Raw genomic sequence first — 22661 nt, 5'->3', positions numbered from 1 at the left:
AGGGGCAGCTTTAAATATTTACACACGCACGGATCAGTGAGACGATCCTGGAGCTGAACAGAGGACTGAAAATAAAACTAGCTGCAAAAACTACAAGAACACGTCTTTTATTCAGCGTAACAAACAGTACGTACAAAACCTGTGACACCAGAAGGTCAAACTTGATCATATTTACAAATCCCTTCAGAGAGGGCACCTCTTCTCTCGTATCAGAAGCTGCAGTTCATCAAGTGTCCACTAGAGTCAGTCTTCAGTAGTGAGTCAGTCTCCACAGAGCCCCATATTAACATGTTACAGCATAGAAGCAGTCCTTCATCCTTTGTTCTCATTTTCTGGAGGAAATTTGAGGAGGATTTTGGAGCAAATATATTTTTTGAAACCCGATATTAACAAGATTTTAAGAGATTTGAACAAACAAAAACTAAATTTAGGGCTTGCATGTTTAGGTTACTTTTTTGGGAGTTTCAAGTCCATTTCTGTGTCACATTTACGAAACGAATTTGTTCGAGATCTTGATATTCCATCATTTTTTAACATTAGGCCCAATTCTGTTGGACATGACAAATTAATGACAGCTCCTTGTTTTTGTTTGTAGACATAAAATCTGAAATAACTCAAAAAACATAACAAGTATCTCTTTATAATTTCTGTCTGACGCATAGATTTATTTTGAAAACAAAGTCTGACTCAAATGTAAGTTTTGTGCTTTATGCAGGATTATGCAAATGAAACACATCTGCTCAATTTTGTGGACTCCAGAGCCTGTTTATCCTTCTGCATCAAATCAGTGGCGTAGCCTACTGTGTCATGTGGCCTGTCATGCACTTTATCCAAAAATGTAATTGTGCCACAAAACTCAAATGCCTTGGACCACAAGCCCTATGATTAGAGCAAGACTTTATGTATTTACAGATTTTCAGATCTCTGCACATAATCTGTATTTTTCATCTCCTTCTCGTCTCCTCTCTATCCTTCCTTGTAATAGCTGCTGTCTGATAGATATCCATGGACATGTGGACGCTTTGATGTAACAATATGAAGAGGTCAAAGCAGCATAAACTCAGTTTGTGGTTTGCTGTAAATTCCTGTTTACAATTGTTGGTTTTTCAATAGCCACCAGGGGGCACCAGACTTCGCCATTTTCATATTTTGCACACGGAAGCTTTAAACAAGGTGAGGACCTTGGTTTTCTGTTCTGTGGTTTTCTGTAGTTTCAGAAGAAAACAGAATTCTTGTATTTGAACTCTAAGCTGATTCATCTGAAGAGTCTGTTTTCAGTCCGAGCCAGGGAGAGGTCATATCAGTCTGTAACACACCTGCCTCGTGGTCCTGCTGCCGTCTCTACAGAGGCAGGTAGAGGGAGTAGTGTGAACAAGCCCAGCGGCGTACAGGCTTACCCACTCTGCCGATGACGGGCAGTTTGTGGGCGTAGGCTCGAGGAGGGACAGCAGGAGGAGGAGGAGTTGGGAGGAAAGTTGTCTGGAAAGGTCGTCTCCCCTGACAGCGGCGTCCCATCTGCCGCCCCCCAATGAGGAAGGAGAATGCCGGAGGTCCCGTCTGAGGGGAGGTGAAGCGAGACTTAGGGAAAACGTCCCGAGACAGACCCGCTGAGCGCTGACCAGATCGGGATGAGGAGGATCTGGAGCGCTGCACTGAAGAGGACGAGGAGGAGGAGCGGGCCAGAGACCTGAGGAGGAAATAAAATCATTCAGTATTTTTACAAAAGTGAACTTTGAAAAGCAGAAAACCTTAAGATTTATTTTCCAGCACAGTCAGAGAGTCTGCGTCATACCTCCCTGACCCGGTGGCAGCGAGGCTGGGTGGGGGAGGATCCGTGCGAGGACTGCCATCCTGCCTCGGGCTAATGTTCAGGTTGGCGGTCAGCTGTGGCATCTTCCTGGTGGTTTCAGGGTTGGAGGCGGGGCCAGGGGGCTCCTTCCTGGCCTCGCTTGGCAGGGCAGGGGTGAAGGGAGGGTAGCTGCCTAACCCGGGTCCAGTGCTGAACCGGACCGCCAGACTGTCTCCGAAGAAGGAGTAGAGCTCTGTGTACATGTCCGGGAGGGGGACGGGGGTCCACTCCTCCCAGGGACAGCCAGCGCCGCCTGCTTGCAGGTGGCTGGCGATGCCCAGGGCAGCCTCTGAGAGCGGCTCTGGAGGGGGGCTGAGGCCCGGGGAGCTCACCCTGTAACCCAGACCCCCCATTACAGAGCCTGGCTGACCCCCGGCACCCCCCTCTGCAGGCTGGGACAGAGACAGAGCCTTCATCTTCAGCAGACGCTCCACTGCCACCTACAGGGCACGTACGAGAACACAGGCACAGGTAAGAACAGCAACAGCTGCTCCAAAGTGATTTATGATGAGTTTTAACTTTTCCATCTCTGTTCATCTTTACTTTCTTTAAATTAGACAATGAGCACTGTGGATGTGAGGAGAAGTTTCTATATGAATCAAAAATGACAAAAGCTAAACTCTGCTCCACAGCAAAGTTCAGGAGATTGATCAGGTGATAACAGCAGGTAGCATAGCTGTAAGTTTAGTCTGTACTGACCAGGATGGCTCCGTAGACTTTGTGTCCGTCTGCTTTGACCTGACCATTAGAGACGGAGTAATCATCCAGTACAGCCTGAAGGTTTGCCCAGTACGCAGGGAGGTGAGGGAAGAGTACTCTCTCCACAGCCTGAAAACACACACAAAGCTTCAGAAAGAGGTAACCCTTAAGGCCTTTGCACACTGATCCAGGCATTTTCTTTTTTTTTTTTAATCCGCAATCCAAATAAAAATGTCTCGCAGACACCTTGCACGCTGAATCCCATGTATTTGTTTTTCTATCAATTGTGAAAATTCACAGTACGAGGAAAATGGACTCATCGAGCAGTTACAAGGATTTTGTGGTTGTTTCACAACTTGAGAAAAGAAAAAGGGAACACTGGGTCCATCCACTCCTGAAAACGAGACAGGAGCAAGGAGAGTTTCACCTGGTAAAAGGAGCTGAGCAGTGGCTGGCAGTTTGTTTAAAGTAAGCACCGACACACATACCCACACAGACACACACAAATACATAAGTCTTCATACATTATATAAACAGCCCAAAACTAGAGAAAATGTGATGTTGCAAGTGGCCTACAGCATCTCTGAACAGTCAAACTACCCAGAAACCAGGTGGGCCGGATGAAAAGATTAACACAAAAAAAAGAACATGTTCCAAAAAAAAAGACAGACGCAAATTTTAGCGTGAGTGTGCAAAAATAATTCATACAACATGGGATTTAATCCCTTTTTTAGTGTGTGTTGATTGTAGATGAAAAAAAAGGATTCAATGTGCAAAGGCCTTTACACAGATCATCAAGGAGACGATGCATGTGACAGAGCGCTGAGAACAAGACGGTCAAAAGTTTGTGAAGTCACTGAGTATTTCAAGTTATGTTGCACACACTCACACACACTCAAGACGTATGATAACAACAACAAGATCAACAGTCCCTTTAGAAGTCAGCAGTGAGCTCACCTTCCATCCTAGAGCGTGGAGCCCGACCACAGCTCCATAATGAGAGCAGAGCGGCCTCACAGGGTCTGAAAGAACCTTCTGGAGAGACAGGAGGATCTGATGGTAGAGACCACTCACCAGGTCTCCATGAGTCCTACAGAGGGAGGATTATAACAAGGATTAACAAAGAATAAGTAACTGGACCGCTTGAGAGTCTGAAACCTCAAAAGCAGAGGAAGAAGAATCAAACAGGCTGATAAAAAAAGATCAAAGCATCACAGTTGTGTTGTCTTAAAGTAAATCAATCTATCAGTTTGGATTCTCTAACCAGAAGATGTGGCTGAGCAGCAGGGCAGCGTAGTCTCTCAGGGTCCAGTGGTCGTTGAGTGGGTTGATGGAGGCTGCCAGTGGCTCCAGGATGCAGTACATCACACTGGACACCAGGCTGCGCACATACGAGCCCAGGTACAGGTACGGGTTCTGGACCAGACTCTTGACCATATGGAGGAGTCGGTTCAGCTGCTCCAGGTCGTGGCTCACTGATTTTACCTGAACAGAAACAAGTGCAGAGTGAAGAGGAGACATGGGAGAAGGATTCAGTTTGAATAAAGACTTCAATGTGCAGAGAAACCTGGATGTGCACATTTGTCATACCTCTCAGTCTGATTGATCATTTCACTTTAGTAAACTGTCCTCATAAGATTATTTCTGCTTGGTTTACTTATATTTATAACTAAAGCACACAGTTACTACTCCATCAGGCATTGTGTCATTGCATTCAGCCTTTTAACACTTTTCACTGCACAAATACATGATGCTCTACAGATCTGATGATCTGAGACTTCCTTCAGCTTTAAAAAAGTTTATCTTCTTATTTTACATCTTTGTGGGGTTGTTTTCCTGGCCTGACCCCACTTGTTGTGACAGTCTGTTGTTGTGATAAAGTAAAATAGGATCCAATGTTGTCACAAAGTGTTGCATTTTAAAAACCAACCAAATGTTTTCATGTTATTTGCTATCTGCCTTAGTGTCTTGTGCATCTGATTCAGAGGGTCCAGACAGGTGGAGCATAGGAGTGAGTGAAAAGACACCAACGAGTGAAGCCTTTCAGCTCCTCCGTGTCAGAGCAGAGACAGACCAAACATGCATTTAGTGGATTTTTCAAGTTTGAGCCCAACATACCCCACTGATGACGTAAACAAAATACGGCAGCAGAGCAGCGATCTTTGAGTTGGACTGGAGGTCCAGCAGAGCTGCCTGAAACACACAGAGGATAAAAGTTACACACACACACACAAACTGTTGAACCTTTGGAGAGCACCTGTTTATGCTCAGCAGGCGTGTACCTTCATGAGGTGAGGATCCTCTCCCAGGATGGCTCGAGTAATCTGCTGGTAGTACTTCAGCAGGTCGTCTGAGAGAGTCTGCACCGCCGAGGGAACTGAGATCAGGATAGAGTCAGACGTAAGAAAATCCAGATCAGAAATGCATTCTGGAAAAAGCTGCGAAGTAATTCCAAGTAATACAACTCCTTGTGTACAAGGCCAGTTGTTTTCTTCTTCCTCATCATTTTCTTTCACTTTGCTACATTTGAACAGTTGCTCAGAGGGTTTAACAGAACTGAGTCTTACCAGTCCCCTGTGGCTCCAGGTTCCCTTTTCCATCCAGGTACGACACGTTGACTGAAGGGAGCAGAAAAAAGGAGACTTTAATGATCCAAACACACCTTCTGATCCATGAGCTGAGTATTTCTGACAGAGCCGTGGATCTCACCTCGCACCATGGTCTCAGCACAGCCTTTGGGAATATTTGTGGCCAGAGCCAGCTCGACCAGGTTGATGTCCCGATCCTCGACAAAGAAAAGCTCCCCTTCTTTCACCGAGCGGAAAGGCAGAGCATCCTGAGCCCCGTAACCACAAACTGCCTGATGAGAGCAGAGAGACAAAAGGCAGTTAAAGCTGAGTAATGTCAGACAGATGAAAAAAAAGACTACACCATTGCTCTCACCTCTACGTTGCTCCAGCGCAGAGCTCTGTTGAAGTCTTCCACTGTCAGCTTTCTCCTTTTGGCGTGTCTCATGAACTGAGAGCTGCTCTGGGCTGCCTCCCTGAGCCGGTAACACACATCCTCAGCAAGCAGAGCGGCCACATCATCCCCCAGCTCCACACCTGCACTCTCAGCCATGAGTTTCACAGAGTCCCGGGAGACCTCAGCAAAGCGGCGCTCCTCCCGGTCTGCCATGCTCACGACAAGGCCTCAGACCTAGGATGAATCAAACTAAAGTGGAATTGATTTTTTGGACAAGAAAGAAAAAGTCAGAGAAAATTTGCAAACAATCAATAAAAAAAAATAAATGACCAAACCTCTATTGCTACACATTCAGGGATGTTATCAATGACAGCAGACACTTTATCTAAGTTTCAAACTACATAGATGCCTACTCCTCTCCCAGCATGGTTTTGCCTATTGATTTATACAAATCCACAGCCTTCCTATCCCATTTCAGCACTTATTCAAGTTCCTGATATTGCAATAAAATTGAATGGCTGAAAAAATTAAAGTACATGTTTAAATATATAAACACAAGCAACATTTTGAAGATTTTATTAATGGCAGAGAGGCCCCTTTGTTAATATTTTTAGGCCGAAACAACAAAAACCCATTGTATTGGTTGCAGGTTTTAGTCTGCGATGCATTAATTTATTTCAGATTGATCAAAATGAAGGGATTCTTTAATTAGCATTTTCTCGAATGGGGTTTGGTTTGTGGTAGCTATGAAAATGAGCGCGAATTTGCCGTCCAGCATGCACAGAAAATACATTTAAGGTCTATTTCTCTGCTGGGAAAATACAAAAAGCAAAAACCTCACCTCCTGTCACCATTTGTAAAACATTACGCATCTTAAAGCGCAGTAACGACTGACATCCGTGAAAGAAAATCCCACACAACACTGCTATAGCGGGCGACTTGCTTTTTTATTTAGAAGACTCCATCAAAATTTAGAAGAGATATGTTGATCATTACTATCCCGAATACACAAGAACAAATAAGATGTAGTACAGATCGGATTTTGTGTCACTGATTGGGTGTTAAGATGAAAATATACATAGATACACGTAAACTGACACTTTTTCCTATGGTGTTTGGCGTTTACTTATTACGCACACAAGTGAAGGCGCGGAATCGCTTTCCAGCTTCCTATCACATTAAATACAATTTTAACACCTCTACTTTTACATAAAGATATAGTGACTCAAACGAGAATCAGTTTTGGGGATTCAATGTGAAACAGAATATCGTGACCACACTGAGCTTCAGACGTTAAGTAGGCAGGTGATGGATCTGCTAATACATGCTAGGTGCTAACACTACGCTGTTATAAAGCGGCGAGGACAAAACTAAAACATTTACTACTTAAAATTAAACAGTTACTGTACCTTATCCTCTTTGTCGTTTTTCCATTAACTTGGATTTTTTACTTTATTGAAAGTTTAAATCTGCGAAGCTAGGCGCTAGCACTACATGCTAAATTCTTCTTCATTTTAATTCCTCGGCGGTTGATGTTTACGATGGCACATTTCCGCCACCTAGTGGATAGTTACTGTGCTAAACTGAGGAGCGGTATGTTTACAAGTTTACAAACTCCTTAAAGTTTTCCTTTCCATAACAAAATTCTTTCTTTTTTTTTCAATCCAGGTACATTTTTCTGAGTGTCATAGTTTTATGGGTGACAGGTTGAATTAATAATGAACACAAAAGTAATTTCCTTTTCTTTTGAACAGAACATCAGACTATCTTTGATAAGAAGCTGCTTTATGACAAATAAGTGTATACTGCAAGTCTGGAATCCATCATCTAAGTTTTACATCAAGTCATATTCTGTTTTCATGTTTTTAGTTTAAAAGATATGAACAATTATGCTTCTATTTCTACATATCTTCATATTCATTTCATTCATTTTTTTTTTATCTAAATCTGAAGATCTATTGACAATATCAAGAGGGCAGAATATGCAGATTATACCCTTCATTTTATTGTGTCCACTGATGGGAGTACAGTTCAGCTACTACAAACAGCTTCCCAAAAGTGCCCTTTTTTTAAACTTTGCAAGTCTATCATGTTAACGCAATCATCTGAGTTTGATAGTTGTATATTTTTAGGTTACATTACCAATAAAGGAAAAAGTAACTCAGTTCTGATCCAGCAAGCTGCTTTATGGCAAAATAAAACAAACCACTGTCTCCAAAATCCATTCTTTAACTTTTGCATACAGCTGTTTTTGTTTTTCTTGTTTTTTTGTTTTTCATTTATTCAACAAAGCTAGTTTTTTATATGTTGAAAAGACTTTTACACTATTTTTGTAGACACATCCACTATTAAAAGCTGCTTATGTTGCAATGTGAAAGTACTGTATGATTTAAGAGAAAAAGAAAAATATAAAGAGGGCAGGAGGGAGGTTATTCATCAGATCAGGTCTTTTTCTGGCATTTTAATTTACATGCATTTCTAGACGTATCATCGTAATTGTGTGAATTAAAGTCCAAGGAATACTGATGAATTAGATTGCTTGGTATTTTGGGGTTTCTATGCTCTCATTTGGATAGGAGACAATAGTGCAAAGAGTAGGAATCAGGAGAAGAGAGGGGAGCAACATGTAGGAAATAGGCCACAGGCTGGTTTAAATCCAGACCACCCACATGAGGACAAACCTCATGGAGTGCAACCAAGACCATCTGCTTTTCTACTGGGTCTTATCTTGATTGAGTTACTTTCATTCTAATGATTTTAAGAATAAGCCAAATTCAGAATTTAGGTTCCTTACAACTCCAGCATCTTAGGAAGAATTCTGTGCACAGTGCATAGTTCTAATGACATGCCACAACCTAACGGTTCACAATTTGCTGCAAGTCTCAATGTGGTGAACAAAGTTTAGGGTTTAAGTGCTGCTTTGGATTCCAAGTCTTGGGAAGTGTAAACTAGTCGAATATCCAATACCATGACACTCACGTCATAACTTAAGGGAAATGGCTTATACTCCAATGTGGTCAACTTTTTTGCATCCCGATTCAGAAAGTTCACAACAGGTAAAAGAGGCTGGAAACCAAAGTTGAAGTTTTAAAATGAGTTTATTCGCAAGAATGAGCTCTAACAATTCATTAACTCACTTCAATAATAATGTATTTACAATAGTTAAAAAAATAAATTACACTCATAGCTACACTTTGAGTTTCATGAGACAGTCCAGAACCACATGAAGACTTCTTTGACACCTGAGCAGGTCAAGGCCTGTTGACCTGCAGAATAAGTCTTTCAGTTTAACATCCTCAGAAAGCGAGGATAAAAAAACATTAAAAAAAAAAAAATTAAGGCGCTGGAGTGGTGTGAGTGCATCTGCTGATTCTGGTTCCGACCTCGTCAGGTCAGAGGGTCCGGTTGTCCCAGATCTCAGAGGCCTTAGTGCTCTCCAAGTGCTGCAGGTGCAGGGCAAGCGGCAGCAGCAGGTCACTCAGGTGCTGGCTGGAGAAGGTGAAGGCATTGTGGGCAGTGGCCTCGGCAGGTGAGGTGGGAGGAGAGGATGAGGAGGAGGAGTTGGGTGAGTCGGAGGTGAAGGGAGAAGTAGGGGAGGGTAAACCTGTGCTGCTCGGGTACGGCAGCTGGCTGGACTCAGAGGGTTTCATCTTGGTTGGGAGGCCGTGCTGGAAGCGGCAGCGGGTTCCGTACAGGCAGAAGCCGAAAGAGCTGAAGGTGCGGCACAGCGCCCCGCGAGGCTTCCACTCTTTGCTCTGTGGAGGTGGGGGTGGCTGAGGGCTCGGAGGAGGCGGAGTCGTCTTCTCCTCCACATCTTCAGGTGAGTCCACACTGCCGTCCTCCACGTGCTGGAAGATACAGCGGGTTCCAAACGGACAGACGCCGAAGGAGCGGAAGGTGCGGCAGGGGACGTTCCTGCGGCGGCGCATTGTGGGGCGCTGCTCCGCGGGGCTGTGAACGAACAGGCAGCGGTTACCATAGTAACAGTATCCGGTGGTGTGGTAGCTCCGGCACAGCTCCGTCTTGTATTTTGGGTGGCGGAATGGGACGTGGAGCTCGTGGAGGCCGTGGGCGAACTGGCAGCGCTCGGCGTACTTGCAGAGGCCGGTGGCGGAGTAGCTGGTGCAGAGCTCGGTCTTGTAGCGGGTGGAGAAGAGCCACGGCATGAGTGGAGGGGAGGAGGACTCCACCAGGGGGAGCAGTGCCTTCGCCAGAGACAGACCTCCACTCACATCTCCATCAGAGTCCTCAGTAGAGAGCAGGTTCTCCACCAGCTCCTCATCCTGGTAGGGGGGCAGGAACAAGTCGTCGCTGCTCATCTGGAAGGAAAACACATCAGTTTAGATTAATGCCCACGTTTGATCTAAGGTGTTCCCGTTTTCCCAATTTTCAGTTTCTGAAGAGACCAGGAAAACACACTGTTTAAGTTGTAGTTTCACCTTAGTTATGGCCCAATCAGTTGCTTTTCATCAATGCAAATAAAAAATGAGTATGAAAACGAATGCTGAAACCGTTACAAAAAACAAAAATATAAAATGTTGTTGCCATGTGATATCCATAGACTATGGCAGAGCGTCATATCCTGTTTCCCCTTGAAAATATGGCAGCGGTGAAAGTTTGTAAAAACACACGAACTTGAAAATTAGAGTCAAAACTCTAAGATGGTTAAATGTAGGCCTATATATTAAACTGCAGACAGAAAACACTTCTAATGAGAAAAAAAAATTAAACGGTTTAAACAATAGGTCAAATGTAATCCCCCAAATGAGGCCTAAAAAGAAATATTTTTAAATCATCATAATTTAAAAGGAAATCAAACTAGAAAAGCAGGAAAACTCCGATAATCATTGACTAAAACATGATATTCACGAATTGTTACCAAGTAGGCCACAGAAGCTTTGCGAAGCTGAAAGACAAACCACAGTAAATCAATAGCTACCTGACATCTATCTCAAATTTAAGTGTGTTTCCGGTAGCAAACTCACCTCGAACATGTCTGCAGACAGGTGGTTGGGAGTGATGACTGAGTGAGGAGGTGAAACCAGCAGCAGTCTACCTGCAGAAATGTGAGTTGGTTGTATGTTGTGGACCCTGACCCGCTGGACTCACACTGAGACCACGTCCCCTTTTAACCTCGCGCCCTCCTTTTCAAACGAGCCTCACGTGTGTGCGAGAGTTACGTCACACGCCCGACTCCTGCCACCAATCAGACGCACGTGCGGTACAGGCTTTTACCTGGAGTGTGGGCAGAGATAGAGGCAGTGATTTGATGATTCCGAGTTAAATAAATGTGTGTGGACTGAAGGATGTTTGTCCTCAGGCTCAATAAACATCCTGAAAGAGGAGCAGCTCCTCACCTCATTACAGGCCCGTCAACATTCACACCTGAGGAAGACAACACACACCTAATTAAGAGCCGTCTGATCACACACACGCGCGCGCACACAGAAAAAGAGAGAGAAGAACAGAGACCAGTTTTTTTCACTTATGTCAAACACGCTTTTAATTTTGGTATTTCATGTTTATATCTGCTGTGAAGATACAGACAAAAAACTTAATTAGCTATAGCTAATCAGAGAGGTTTGATAGGGTTCATGTCTTTCTGACTTTGTTTCCAGGCATAGAGAAGTCGCTGCTGTTTCTGGATCAGGTTTAGGTCTGTTTCCTCTTTGTGAGTTACAGTATGAGCTTGACTTTATGGACTCAGCTCCTTTAAATCAAGGCTAAAGCCTCACCTTATTACAGCTGCCTTTAATATATTTGAACACATCATCTTAATATTGATTTTTAACTTTTAGGCTTTTATTTAAAAAAGTTTTATTGTATTTCACCTTGTTTGTCTTAACACTCTTTGTTTACCTAATTTTATGTTTTGTTTTTTTTTTAAACATATTTTGTAGTTCCTTTTTTCATATTGTTATGCAAAAACTCCTGTTTTCATTTTTTTATTGTGTCTATCTGTTTTTTTTTCACCACCAGACCAAAGCAAATCCCGAGTAAGGTGAAATTTCTTGGGTAGTCTGATTCTCTGATTGATTTCATTCAATGTGTTTTAGATTCAGGGTGTGATTAAGTTTGTATTTAGAACTTTTAAAGTCTGCATCAGAATGTTAAGTTGTTAAGCACCATTGTATTAAAATGTGTTGTATGAATTATCTTGCTTTGTCTTCCAGGTGTTTTTACAAAACCTTTTCAGTGTTTTCAGTGTTTGTTGCTTCAACTTTTTTTTTCTTACTTCTTGTTTGCTTCAAATTTAGAATGAATTGGTACCAACCTTTTTTCAACCAGTTATAAAAATGAAACTGTGAGAAACCCTCAAATTGCTCTTAACTGGAGACAGGAAGTAGTGGCAGCAGCTGATTCTGCAGGGACTTGGTTTCAGGTTTTTAATCCACATCTCAGTGAAGACTGAGTCAGGGATGGGCTGGAAGCTGGAGAGGTGGTAGTTCACATCCTGGACATTACAGAAGTTCCCTAAAGAAAGGCAGCAAACTACTGACTGCTGTGTGAAGCCCTTTCACTCTGACATCTCTCCATTATCAGTGCGTGTTACCATGAGTCTCTTTTTGCATGTGGAAGAAGATCAGCACTGCCTCTAGGATTAGAAAACCTTTCCCTCTTCTCCCTTTCTTTTCTATGCATTCACCATTACTTTTTGATTTAATTTACAAATAATTCATGTGTTTGAATGTTTTCTGTCTGTACAGATCAGATGATTTGTAGTTTGACCTCCCTGTGACTGGATTTCTCTGCAGAGTTCCTAAAAAATGAAAACAAAGCAATCCCGTGACTGACCACGAAGAAAAAAAAAATCTTTATTTCTTTTCTTATCAAGATACATTAAAGGATACAGAGACATCGGAATAAAAAACACTTGAGAAAAATTTTCAGTTGTAGCATGTTTGTCTCTCCGTCATACAAAAATCAGCCCCTGTCCCTTTTCAAAGACCCCTCCCCACACCACCCACACCACCCAGACCCCCAGCCCGCCCCACCCCATGATGAAGGAGAGCACTGTTTGACATGTACATCACCTGTTAGAGCCGTCTCCACAGCACGGGAGCACAATTACACAATTTAGATGTAAAAAAGTTTAAAATACGCCCGTTTGCTTTTTTCTTTACACAGATTAGTATTTGCTACAAACTCCACACTTCAATTTCTTCTTTTGGAGAAATATTACAAAGCCCACATTGGGACCAGACCTTCTTATAAAACCAGAGTGACCCCTCAGGGACCGTGAGGGGGAAACAGGAATCAGAATCAACCATGATGTGTTAGTGCTCGCCCCCTCAGAGCGGTACAAACAAGGACTGAAATAAAAAAATGCAGAGACAGCTGAACGTTCACGTGGATTCAAACCCCATCAGGGAGAAACTTTCATTAAGGCCATTTAAAAACAGCTCCAACAGCTCCAACTCTGAACTCTTTTAGCGGCTTCAAACACCATTTCCAACACTCAATTTTGGCCCAAATGTTTTTCCATACATTTACACATTTCTGTTTTTTTTTTAAACAGATTTTTTTTGTGATTTCTCACATAGCATCGCGGTTTCACTCAAACTTCAATACTTAATGTTCCGCCGCTGCTTCATTTAGACTCAAACAAAGCTCCTCCAAGCCAAATGAGTTCCATCATCGACTACATTTCCTCCCTACGCTTAAAACAACACAATCTACTGATTTGATCCTCCCAGTTTGATTTTTGACAGCTGTTTGAACATCTCAGGGTGAGGTTGAGAGGCTCTGGGACGACTAAAAGTGGTTAGAAAAGCCTGAAAATGAAGCAACAGGAGACAAAAGACGACAGCAGGTTCAACACTCAGGTTTCTAAAGACGGTGATGTTAGGGTGCTGCAAGAACGGCAAAAACTACCTGATAAAAACTGAATTAAAGCACCTACATGAGGAGTTTAACAAACACTAACGGGGAAAATCCTGAATGTCCCAGAATAAACACATAATCTAGAGTCTTTCATCTGGGTTAGCGTCCTCCTCCTCCATCAACTGTCCTCATGAACTCTTTCTCTCAGGCTGATTGGAGACCTGTTAGTGAGGACCAGAACCAGGGTTTCACTCAGTCTCAGTTTCACTTGATCTGACAAGTCGTACTCAAGTGGCGCTACGAAGCCAAAATAAACTGATGTGATTTAATGTCACTAAAGGAGCTGAAAGGACACTGAATTAACAGTACCAGGATGCTGATTTGCAAACAGTCTGAATCACGGATTTGTCAGCTCTGTTTTTGAACTTTGGCCTTTCAACACTTATGATGCAAATTCAGAAGCCAAATATTTGAACTGATGCCAATTTATTTAAAATCTGAGTTTAAGACTTAACTTCTTTCGCAAGATTTCAAGACGACAACTTTTAAAATACTTGATTAATTAGTGATGTTGTCTTTGTGACAGGAACATAATGTTAACATTGACAGATTCTGAGAAAGAGAAATGTGCAAAGTTTCCCTTAAATCAAACTTATCATTTACAAATTTTCCTTATTTCACAATTTTTTTAAGATTCTGTACTGCACAAAACATTGGCTTCACTAATGAGTGTTAACAAGAACATTTGAAGGTTTAGTGGAGGCTTTTTTTTTAAGTTTAGTTGCAGTTTGAACTGAGGCGGTGGTTTCTTAGAAGAGGAGGAATGCAACCTACAGTTTAAAGAAGCCTGACTGATCCAAATCATAAAACGTTTCTTGGACTTTCACACTCAACATCACATCATAACGGATCAGATGGGAGGACAGGACCTGTCAGGATTTATCACACCCCTGAATGAGGCTCGTGTTTGTCGGTGGAAAGTGAAACACTGAGAGCAGTTCTGTCTCTGAGAGTTGAGCACAGAGCGAGAGCTGGATGTACGAGAGAAATCTTTGAAACGACTGGATCTTGCTCCTGCTACAGCTGTCTGACACGTCCTCCTCACACACTGTCTGTGGGCGTCCTCCCCCTGCACAGTGCATATATTTACACAAAGATCGAGACGTGGCGGAAAAAACAAAGTGTGCTTTGACACCGTCGCTTCAAGGATGAGAAATATCGACTTAAGTTACACATTTAAAAACAGGCAGCGCTGAAAGAAGAGGAACAAACTCAGAGGGCGGATAAAATACTACAGAGCCCAGCAGGTCGCTTGTGTATGTGTGTGTGTGTCTGTGAGAGTGTGTAAATGTAGAGAGTGTGTGTGCTGTTTGGGTGTGTGTGTTGACACCTGTGGGAGGTAACAGAGGACTAAAGAAAATGACACTGAAAGAGGAAATAAAGACTACAGGTATGGCGTACTGTGCTGCCTGCTATGTGACGGCCTGAGCACAGACCCCTCCCCCAGATCCCACCCTACAACCCCCCTATGTCCTGAAGAAGCCCCACCCCCTCATGTCCCTCCTCCTCAGTCCTCCAGGACGATGGGTTCGCTGGTGCTGGAGGGGAGCAGGGGCATGGCCAGAGAGCGAGGAGGAGGAGGCAGCTTGATCCTCACCAGCAGGTGAGGCTTCCTCGCTGCTCGACGCATCTCAGACTGGGTCAGGTGTTTCCTCAGAGCCCTGAACGGGACAGTAACGGAGAGCCAGAGAGTCAGGTACAGAATCCACCAAAGACCCATGTAAAATACAAAATGATCGCATAGAGAGAAAGAATGAGAAAGAATCTAATGAGAGGTTTGTTAAACGTACCTGGTGTCCTTTGTAGCCACAAACACCACCGGGTTTGGCGCCTCCCCCTGGCTGACCTTCTGCCTCTTGATGACCGACTGAGACGTGGTCCTCATACCTGAAGTGTACGGCCTCCCATTGGCTGGGTAGGGAACCCCTGAAGCCTGTGGTCCAATCAAAGAGCAGGAGAGGGAGTCAATAGGGACAGAAACAATAAATAAATATGTTTGAAATGTAATAAAGACACAAAATGAAAACTGACGCTATCGAAGCCTCTCTTTCCCAGCAGGCTTTGCCCCACTCTGGGCTGGCTGGCCTGGTTCCTGTTGATGGGGGTCGACGGTCCTCGAGACGCCTTCAGTTTGAGAGGAGCAGAGATGGCTAAAAAGACACAACAACAACACTTAGCAGCCAATCACAGTGGAGGAAAGAGGTCAGGGCTGTGATGTCACAGGACGTGGTCTCACCTAAGTCCTTCACGATGTTGGCCAGAGACTGTCGAGGGATCACTTTGCTCTTCTGAGGAGTTTTAGTGGCTTTAGGGAGCCGGATCATACCTGATGACACACACATACACACACCACATTTAACACTGATGATGAATTTGTGTGTGTATGTATGTGTGTGTGTGTGTGCTTACACTCTGCCTTGACAGCGTTAGCATTGATGGAGGCGTAGGGTCGGCGTGCAGCACGGCGTGGCTGCAGGATGTCCTCACACACCCGCCTGGCGATGCGCGTCAGCTTGGTGGTCTGCAGGATGAACGTCTGCCTGTTCTTGGCGAGCAGCTTGGCTCGCCCCTCGTTACGGGTGAATGGAGACATGCCCTGAACTTCCTGGCGGGTCATGTGACCTCGGGGGCCTGACTCCTAGACGAGGATGAGATGGAGAGGCTGGCGTTAAGTTTTATTCTCTGAAATCAAAGCTTCCTTTGGGAGGAGACCTCAGGGACTTACAGAGCCAGCTCGAGCAGCACCCTCTAGCTGTGTGGGGGTCTTCAGGCCTCCGTATTTCTTCCAGTAGATCCAGCAGGAGGCGCAAAGTCTGCACTGCATGTTGGACGGCCCCCAGGCGTACCACTGAGGAGACTGAGCCGCTGAGGAGGAGAGAGGAGCAGGGTTAACAGAGAGCATCATGGAGGAGTCTCAGGATTCCTCCCGCTGTTTATAAGAGGTTTTACATCGACAGGGGAAAAACGTCTTTGTGGAGGGTGTGTGTGTTTCAGTGTGTGGGGACTTACTGTGGCAGCCCTCACAGCTGAGCCCTTTCTGAAAGCCTGCAGCTCCGTTCATCCCGGGTTTACTGCCTGGGACCATGATCTGGTTTGGGTTGGGTTTGGTGCTGTGAGGAGGGGAGAGGAGAGGATGGAGAGTCACTCTGACTGAGAGGATGGAGTCACTCTGACTGATCAGCTGACACACAGGATGTTTCTGTTTGTATCTGAGGAGGAGGAGGACACTCACTATGTGGGGATGTACACCTGCTTCAGCTTACTGTCTGCCTCTGCAGCCTTTAGTCGTTTCTGAAGAGAAAAGAGAGAAACATGAGGTCAAAGTGGATCTAAAGGAGGTTTTTTGGGGTCCAGTCTTCTTGCATACGTACCTGTTGGATGTAGCGGTCTGTAGTCTTCCACATGTAGTAAAACTGGACCACACTGGCCAGAGACTTCCAGGGCAGCTGAGGGAGAGAAAAATGTTTACTGACTCATCATGTTCTCGGTGTGAACACACATCCTGCAGGAGAGGAAGAGGAGCTTACAAAGTCCTGGCGGATGTCGTTGAAGTCTTTTCCGTATTTCTCCAGCGCCTCCTCGAACAGCATGGCCTCTGAGGCGCTCCACTCCTCCATCTCATCTCGGCAGAGCACTGGCCCGCCCTGAGGGACCAGAGTGGACATGGCTTTGGCCAGGTCGTAGCTGTTCTTCTGCAGGGTGTCCATAGCGTGGAACTGGAGAGAGAGGAAGGAGCGTTAGACGCTTGTCTTGTGATATGACCTGAACACATATTAATGTTAGGGGTGGGAGAAAAAAATTCGATAAACGATATATCAGGATTTTTTGTTTGACAAAATCTTTTTTTTTCAAATTCATATCCTTCATTTTGGTCTTTATTTATAAACTGATTTGGAAAAAAGTTTCCACTTTTCTCCAGCAGAGGGTGGAATGTTTATCTCTGACTCAGTGATGTGCATTTTATGGGAAAATATGGCTCCCGATACAGTCTGTAGAAATTATCATCATCAGTTATTTTTTTCACATGGTCTGGTGTTAAAAAAAAGCAAACTAAAAATTGCAAAAATCTTAAATACAGAAGAATCCCAATTTAAATCTGATCGGCACCCCAAAAATTGTAATAGAATTCAATCGCATGAATAGCATAACGTAACAGCCCTAATTAATAGACATTCTCCTGTTTTCTGTAAGAGCCAGGGCAGAGACCAGTCAACCCTGCAGTGATGGTCATTTTAAAAATTGTATATCATGTGAAATTGATTGAACTTATAGTGATAGCATACTGCTTCATTATAGTTCCTGTTGTGCTTAATTTGATAAGAAGACTGAACCTGGATCAAACGTTATCAGAGGAATCAGATTAAACTCTTCATTCACAGCATAATACTCTTTATTTAGACTAAAACTAAACAATGTGTTAAGTGTCAGTCTGTGCTCAGAGGATTTTTCTGTTTCACCAGGAGCAGTGACATAGTAACACACAAACACACAGAGGCTGAGTTTTCTCACCAGTGTGATGTCTCTGGAGGCCGCGGCTGCGCTCATGTGAAGACTTGGCTGACGGATGGAGCTACTGCAGTCCAGAGCACGAGCAAATGTCCCCACCGCTCTGCAGAACGAAGAGAAATCACTGATTTGAATCTTTTAGAAGAAAGTTTCAGTGTTGAAGAGGAAATGAGTGCAACCTGCATGAGCTTTACATGACCACAAGGGGGAGCAGTTTGCACATGAGGTCTTCCATAAGAAGCAGAAGATTTCCCTCCAATAACACACTTCCTAAAAAATCAGCTGTGATGAAACCATTAGCCTGCATTAAGTCTGATCAACTCACTCACGCTTAAGAAGAGGAGTAACATTCCCTCATAACTTCAGTGTACACTTTAAAACACATAAATGAACACACGTGACATTTCTGATGAAGTTATAAACTTCAGTGTGTTTTCACTCTGATGACCTTAATGATCTCTGTCTGTTGAGTCTCCATCACATATAGAGACATATTTAAACAGATAAATGTACAAGTCCGTCAGAGACGATCAGACCCCTTTTAAATTCCTGCACATCCTCTGGAAAAACTGTCCTGAAGTTGTCATGGCAACAGGATCTAGGGATGATGATGCAACAGCGTGACAGACGGCCGGGGGGTTGTTACCTCGCCACCACCAGGAACTGGTCTATCTGGTGGTCTTTGAGCTGGTTGTTGGGGTCCCACACTTTAGTCTCCAGCTTCTCCTGGACCCGTGTGTCCGACTCACCTGTAAAGAAGAATAAAAACACCTTCACTGTTTCTGTCTGTTTGTGTACAGGTGAGAACCAGGACAGGTGGCACCACTCACTCTCTCCTAGCATGTCAGGGATCTCTGCCTGGTACTTGGAGCCCACCCGGATCTCTCCCTGATCGGCCAGCAGGGTCTTCTGGACGGGGTCAAACACCAGCGAGTAGAAGAAACAGTCCTGCACGGATTAGAGAGATTACAGGGATTACACATGGTTCATAGGCAGGCTGTGTGTCAGCTGCTCACAGGTGGACAGGTGTGTGGTACCTCTTTGTCCAGGTATCCAGCCAACACGTCTGTTTCATTGAGGAGGGTGACGTTACATTTCCCCCTGAGGAGGCAGACAGAGGAGCGGTCAGAAAAACACATCCTGAAACACTTCAAGAAGTTCTGTCCGACAGAGAAACTCACGTAAAAGCTGGAAAATGAGGAATAACTGACGACAAAATAAAACTGTGAGGTTAATCTCTGCAGAAAGAGAGTGCTGGTTTTTAGAATATGGTCAAAATGTTTTCAGTGATGTATGCATGAAAACCATCAGCTGTCTGCCCTGTGGGGGAAAATTTATACATGCTGCTTAAAAACTATTTTTTTCTTTTTGCACACTGCGACATTGCTCTTCTGCTTTATGAGGGATTTTACATTTAATGACTCACAAACAAAAACCCTCTGTACAAAACATGACGGTGAACTTAATTGACCTGATTTACAAACTTACAGGGACATAAAATGTAATAATTCATTTTAACCAGTAAAAGTAAAAAAACAGGGATTAACAAACTACTGTTCTTTTCAAATGATAACGTTTTTTTGTTTGTTTATTTCTCTATTTAAGTCTAGAGAAACAATGCTGACAGTTATTGAATACTGAGTAACTGACTTTCTTTCTGATTTTCTATCAGGAAAAGATAAATCATGTGTTATATTCCACTTATCTGTCAGAGTGGGGTTTTAAGTTTTAGCATGTTTTGGTGTGAACTAACCAACTGAAGGTGTTGCACCCCGCAAAGACGCTGCAGCTGTGCAACACTTCTCTATGATGTCACATCTTTAGGGACACAGATGTTACCCTGTGTCTGGACACAAAGCTGGCAGACTGGTGGGAAGTCAATTCAGAGAGAGTGTGGACATGCTTATATTCTCAGTGAGAACAACTTCACTGCAAAAAAACTGAAATCAAGTGTTTCTGTCTAATTTCAAATAATAAACATCTTATTGGCCGTAATATAAAGCATTATTCACCCAAGAAGCCCGAAAAATGTCTTACCACGGGATATTATAAGAAGAAGTGATGCCTGAAAATCTGCCGATGGGGTAAGAAAAATGTTTCCTGTATTACCACATTGTTCTGTTTCTAAAAAACTAAACATGAACACTTTTCTTACCCCATTGGCAGATTTTCAGGAATCACTTCAATCAGACATTTTTATGAGTTTTTCAGGTGATTTGGCTCACATTCAGCTTAATAAACCAACTATCATCGGATATAACATATACACACTTGCCTGGGTTCAAGAAAACTGGATGCTATGAGTCTAAAATATTTCTGTTTTGGTCTCTTAATGCTGGAAATCCACGTTTAGCCATTTAAGCCTCTCTCGATATGGCGAATAGAGCTGCAACTGACCATTAATTTCAATGTTGACTCATCTATTGGTTATTTTTCTGATTAGTCGACTAATCACGATTATTTTTTGTTTCAACCTAATTTGGCCTTCAAAATGTGCAGACCTTTAAAATTCACATGTGTGTTGCATTTTCACTGCATTTACTAAGAGTTAGGTTTTTTCCTCTGATTGGTCAGCCCTGTGTCATGTTTGTTTGTTTGTCTTTATTTCATTCAGGATGACATAATAATATAAGTACAATAAATAAATAAATAAATCTCAAAATGAATGAAGCAGGTAACAAGAAAATTACGTTGTTGTTCGCAGTGTCTGCAAGATTGTTTATTAGTGACTTTGGGCTCATTTTCTATAATTAATTTGCTTATTGGGGCTTGCTTTGCTCTCTGTATGATCCCGCCTGACTCTCTCCCAGCTCTCCATGACAACGTGTTAAGTTTCATGGTCTACTTCCACTTTGCTCATGCGCACTCCGCCCCTCCTCCTCCCCGCTTAGTGCTACTGATGTGGTGTGAGCTTGAGAGTGAGAGCTCCATCAGATAAATGCCCCCCTTTTTTAAAAAGTTAGGAGAGTTTTGACACTAGTTTGTGACTCAGATCCTGAAAAACTGACAGAGAGCGAAGGAGACTCTCTAAATCACGTTATCAGACGCTAGACACTGGGAGCTATCAGGCCGATCAAACTCGAGATGCAGAGCCTACGTCACCGCGCATCGCTGTCGGGGCGCAGAGGTTTTTCCTCATCAATATTTCTCATGTATGAACTTAGTGATCTTTTCCCATAGAAGTATCTGTTAATGTGGTGCCTCATGCAGTTAACGGAAGTTACACATGTGCATTACCCCCTGGTATTTCATTTCACCATGTGACAACAACATTAAAAACAATAATATGACGCGTCGACTATTAAACATCACGTCGATTAATTTTTTAAGTCGACACGTCGATTATGCCGACTAATCGTTGCAGCCCTAACGGCAATGTGTCTGCAGGTCATTTTGTAAGCTTGCTCTGCATACAACAGTTGTATGCTTCTATGTGTTCTATAGCTTTACATTACAGCTGCACAGTAGCTACAGAAAGCTACTTCTTGCCAAAGGAACAATCTGACTGTATTTGCAAGAACTATTTAAAAATTGATCCCTGTCATGTCCTAAGATAAATTTCAGAGAGTTATTAGATTTTTCATCCCTCATTTAAAGTCAAACACAGTTAAATATGAGGTGTATATTGGTTACAGATGACATGAAGGTGAGAGTTTGCAGTAGTTTGGTGACAGGTGTGTCAACAGGTGTGTGTTTATAGCAGTGTTAGGGTTAGGGAAGTACCGTATGTGAGTAGCAGGTAGAGATTCAAACTGTCGGGACAGGAAGAGTTCTCTGTGTTTCAGCTGATGCTTCTGTTGTTCCGACAGAGACGGCTGCTTTGACTCCTCCTCGAACTCTCCTGAAACACAAACACACCAGCGTCAAACAAACAGCACCACAGCGTGATGGGTACACACAGAGCAAGTATTCAGAGACACAACACGAGCTTCAAGTTAAAGGTAACCTTTATGAAACACCTGCAGTTTCATTCAGACGCCCCCTGGTGGTCACAGCTGTCACTGAGAGGAGAATGACTTCTTGAATGAAATCCAGTCAGTGTTGACATTTTAGTGTTTGGCTGTTCTATTCTAGTTTCTGTTTCTGTCTTTCACATGTCGGATGATGCGTCATCAGTCTAAAGGTCGACTGTGTCAAAACTTCATGTTTCAACCTGACAGACAGGACGTGAAAAGGGCTCAAAGTTTACTGTCATTCGTTGTTACATGTGAGCTTGTATTTGCAAAGATATCTCATAGAGCCGTCAGTTAGGAGATATAAACAACTGAAATGTGCAGAACCATAAATAATCAAACAAATAAATAAAACGGAAGACTTTTTCATACAACACTGGTTATAAATCAGGAGAAGACAGTGATTTCTCTTTATTCAAGGCCTCATATATATATTTGAATGCACTGACATTTACTTCCACTTTTGTAAACGTTTTACTTTGCTTTTATTGCTTTCACTTCCTGTTGCAATGCTGAGCATATTTTAATTATATGCAAAGCTGATATTAGAGGTCAAAGGTTGTCCAACGATTCAATGATTGAAGGAAAAGTTTCCAGAGTACTCAAAAGATTGACTTCTTGGTGTTTGCATTTCAGGGTGCCTGTTTTTTCATATTTTAGGATCTCAATTTCTAACAGGAATTTAATGCACTCTTTAAAACAATGTAGTCTGGTTTGTTTGTAGAGAGTGATGCAACAGCTGATTCTGTAATGTTTCCAAACATTTACATCAACCTGAGCTCGTTTTAGCCGTCAGAATTCCATCA

The 22661-nt window shown here is 43.2% G+C and overlaps 3 protein-coding genes across 5 annotated transcripts in view; all 3 read right to left on the bottom strand.

Annotated features, from left to right (window-relative positions):
- Positions 1-91: 91 nt before the first annotated feature.
- taf6l (TAF6-like RNA polymerase II, p300/CBP-associated factor (PCAF)-associated factor) lies at positions 92-7076 on the bottom strand. 2 transcript variants are annotated; one of them, XM_074662159.1, is made up of 11 exons: positions 6922-7076; positions 5492-5761; positions 5258-5408; positions 5116-5166; positions 4831-4925; positions 4667-4741; positions 3813-4033; positions 3506-3638; positions 2549-2677; positions 1793-2289; positions 92-1687 (listed from the first exon to the last, which is right to left on the bottom strand). In XM_074662159.1, the coding sequence occupies exons 2-11, from the start codon at positions 5723-5725 to the stop codon at positions 1342-1344; spliced, it is 1932 nt and encodes a 643-aa protein (XP_074518260.1). In that variant the 5' UTR covers positions 5726-5761; positions 6922-7076; the 3' UTR covers positions 92-1341. The 2 variants fall into 2 exon arrangements, with proteins under 2 accessions (XP_074518260.1, XP_074518261.1); XM_074662160.1 differs by having other exon boundaries at positions 5492-5746.
- A 1515-nt stretch (positions 7077-8591) lies between these two features.
- On the bottom strand, positions 8592-10632 carry cth1 (cysteine three histidine 1). The gene is made up of 2 exons (XM_074699174.1): positions 10498-10632; positions 8592-9831 (listed from the first exon to the last, which is right to left on the bottom strand). The coding sequence occupies exons 1-2, from the start codon at positions 10504-10506 to the stop codon at positions 8905-8907; spliced, it is 936 nt and encodes a 311-aa protein (XP_074555275.1). The 5' UTR covers positions 10507-10632; the 3' UTR covers positions 8592-8904.
- A 1836-nt stretch (positions 10633-12468) lies between these two features.
- Positions 12469-22661, bottom strand: part of mta2 (metastasis associated 1 family, member 2) — a 30213-nt gene continuing 20020 nt past the window's right edge. Inside the window, exons 4-18 of one of the 2 annotated variants that reach the window (XM_074699173.1) lie at positions 21626-21743; positions 18940-19003; positions 18733-18850; positions 18549-18651; positions 17906-18005; positions 16924-17112; positions 16768-16842; positions 16629-16687; positions 16406-16506; positions 16122-16261; positions 15806-16034; positions 15633-15722; positions 15428-15546; positions 15187-15329; positions 12469-15057 (exon numbers count right to left, since the gene is read on the bottom strand). In XM_074699173.1, the coding sequence (XP_074555274.1) occupies positions 14904-15057; positions 15187-15329; positions 15428-15546; positions 15633-15722; positions 15806-16034; positions 16122-16261; positions 16406-16506; positions 16629-16687; positions 16768-16842; positions 16924-17112; positions 17906-18005; positions 18549-18651; positions 18733-18850; positions 18940-19003; positions 21626-21743 (1802 nt within the window). In that variant the 3' untranslated portion in view covers positions 12469-14903. Of the gene's footprint in view, positions 15058-15186; positions 15330-15427; positions 15547-15632; positions 15723-15805; positions 16035-16121; positions 16262-16405; positions 16507-16628; positions 16688-16767; positions 16843-16923; positions 17113-17905; positions 18006-18548; positions 18851-18939; positions 19004-21625; positions 21744-22661 lie in introns of both variants that reach the window. The other variant, XM_074699172.1, reaches the window with a different exon arrangement.

The sequence above is a fragment of the Halichoeres trimaculatus genome, unplaced genomic scaffold (assembly GCF_033239565.1).
Source record: "Halichoeres trimaculatus isolate MK-OKI-2021-1 unplaced genomic scaffold, fHalTri1.1 fHalTri1_scaffold_22, whole genome shotgun sequence".
Classification (NCBI taxonomy): Eukaryota; Metazoa; Chordata; class Actinopteri; order Labriformes; family Labridae; genus Halichoeres; species Halichoeres trimaculatus.
Note: the sequence above shows the minus strand (reverse complement) of the source record. Positions and strands in the feature narration are given on the sequence as shown.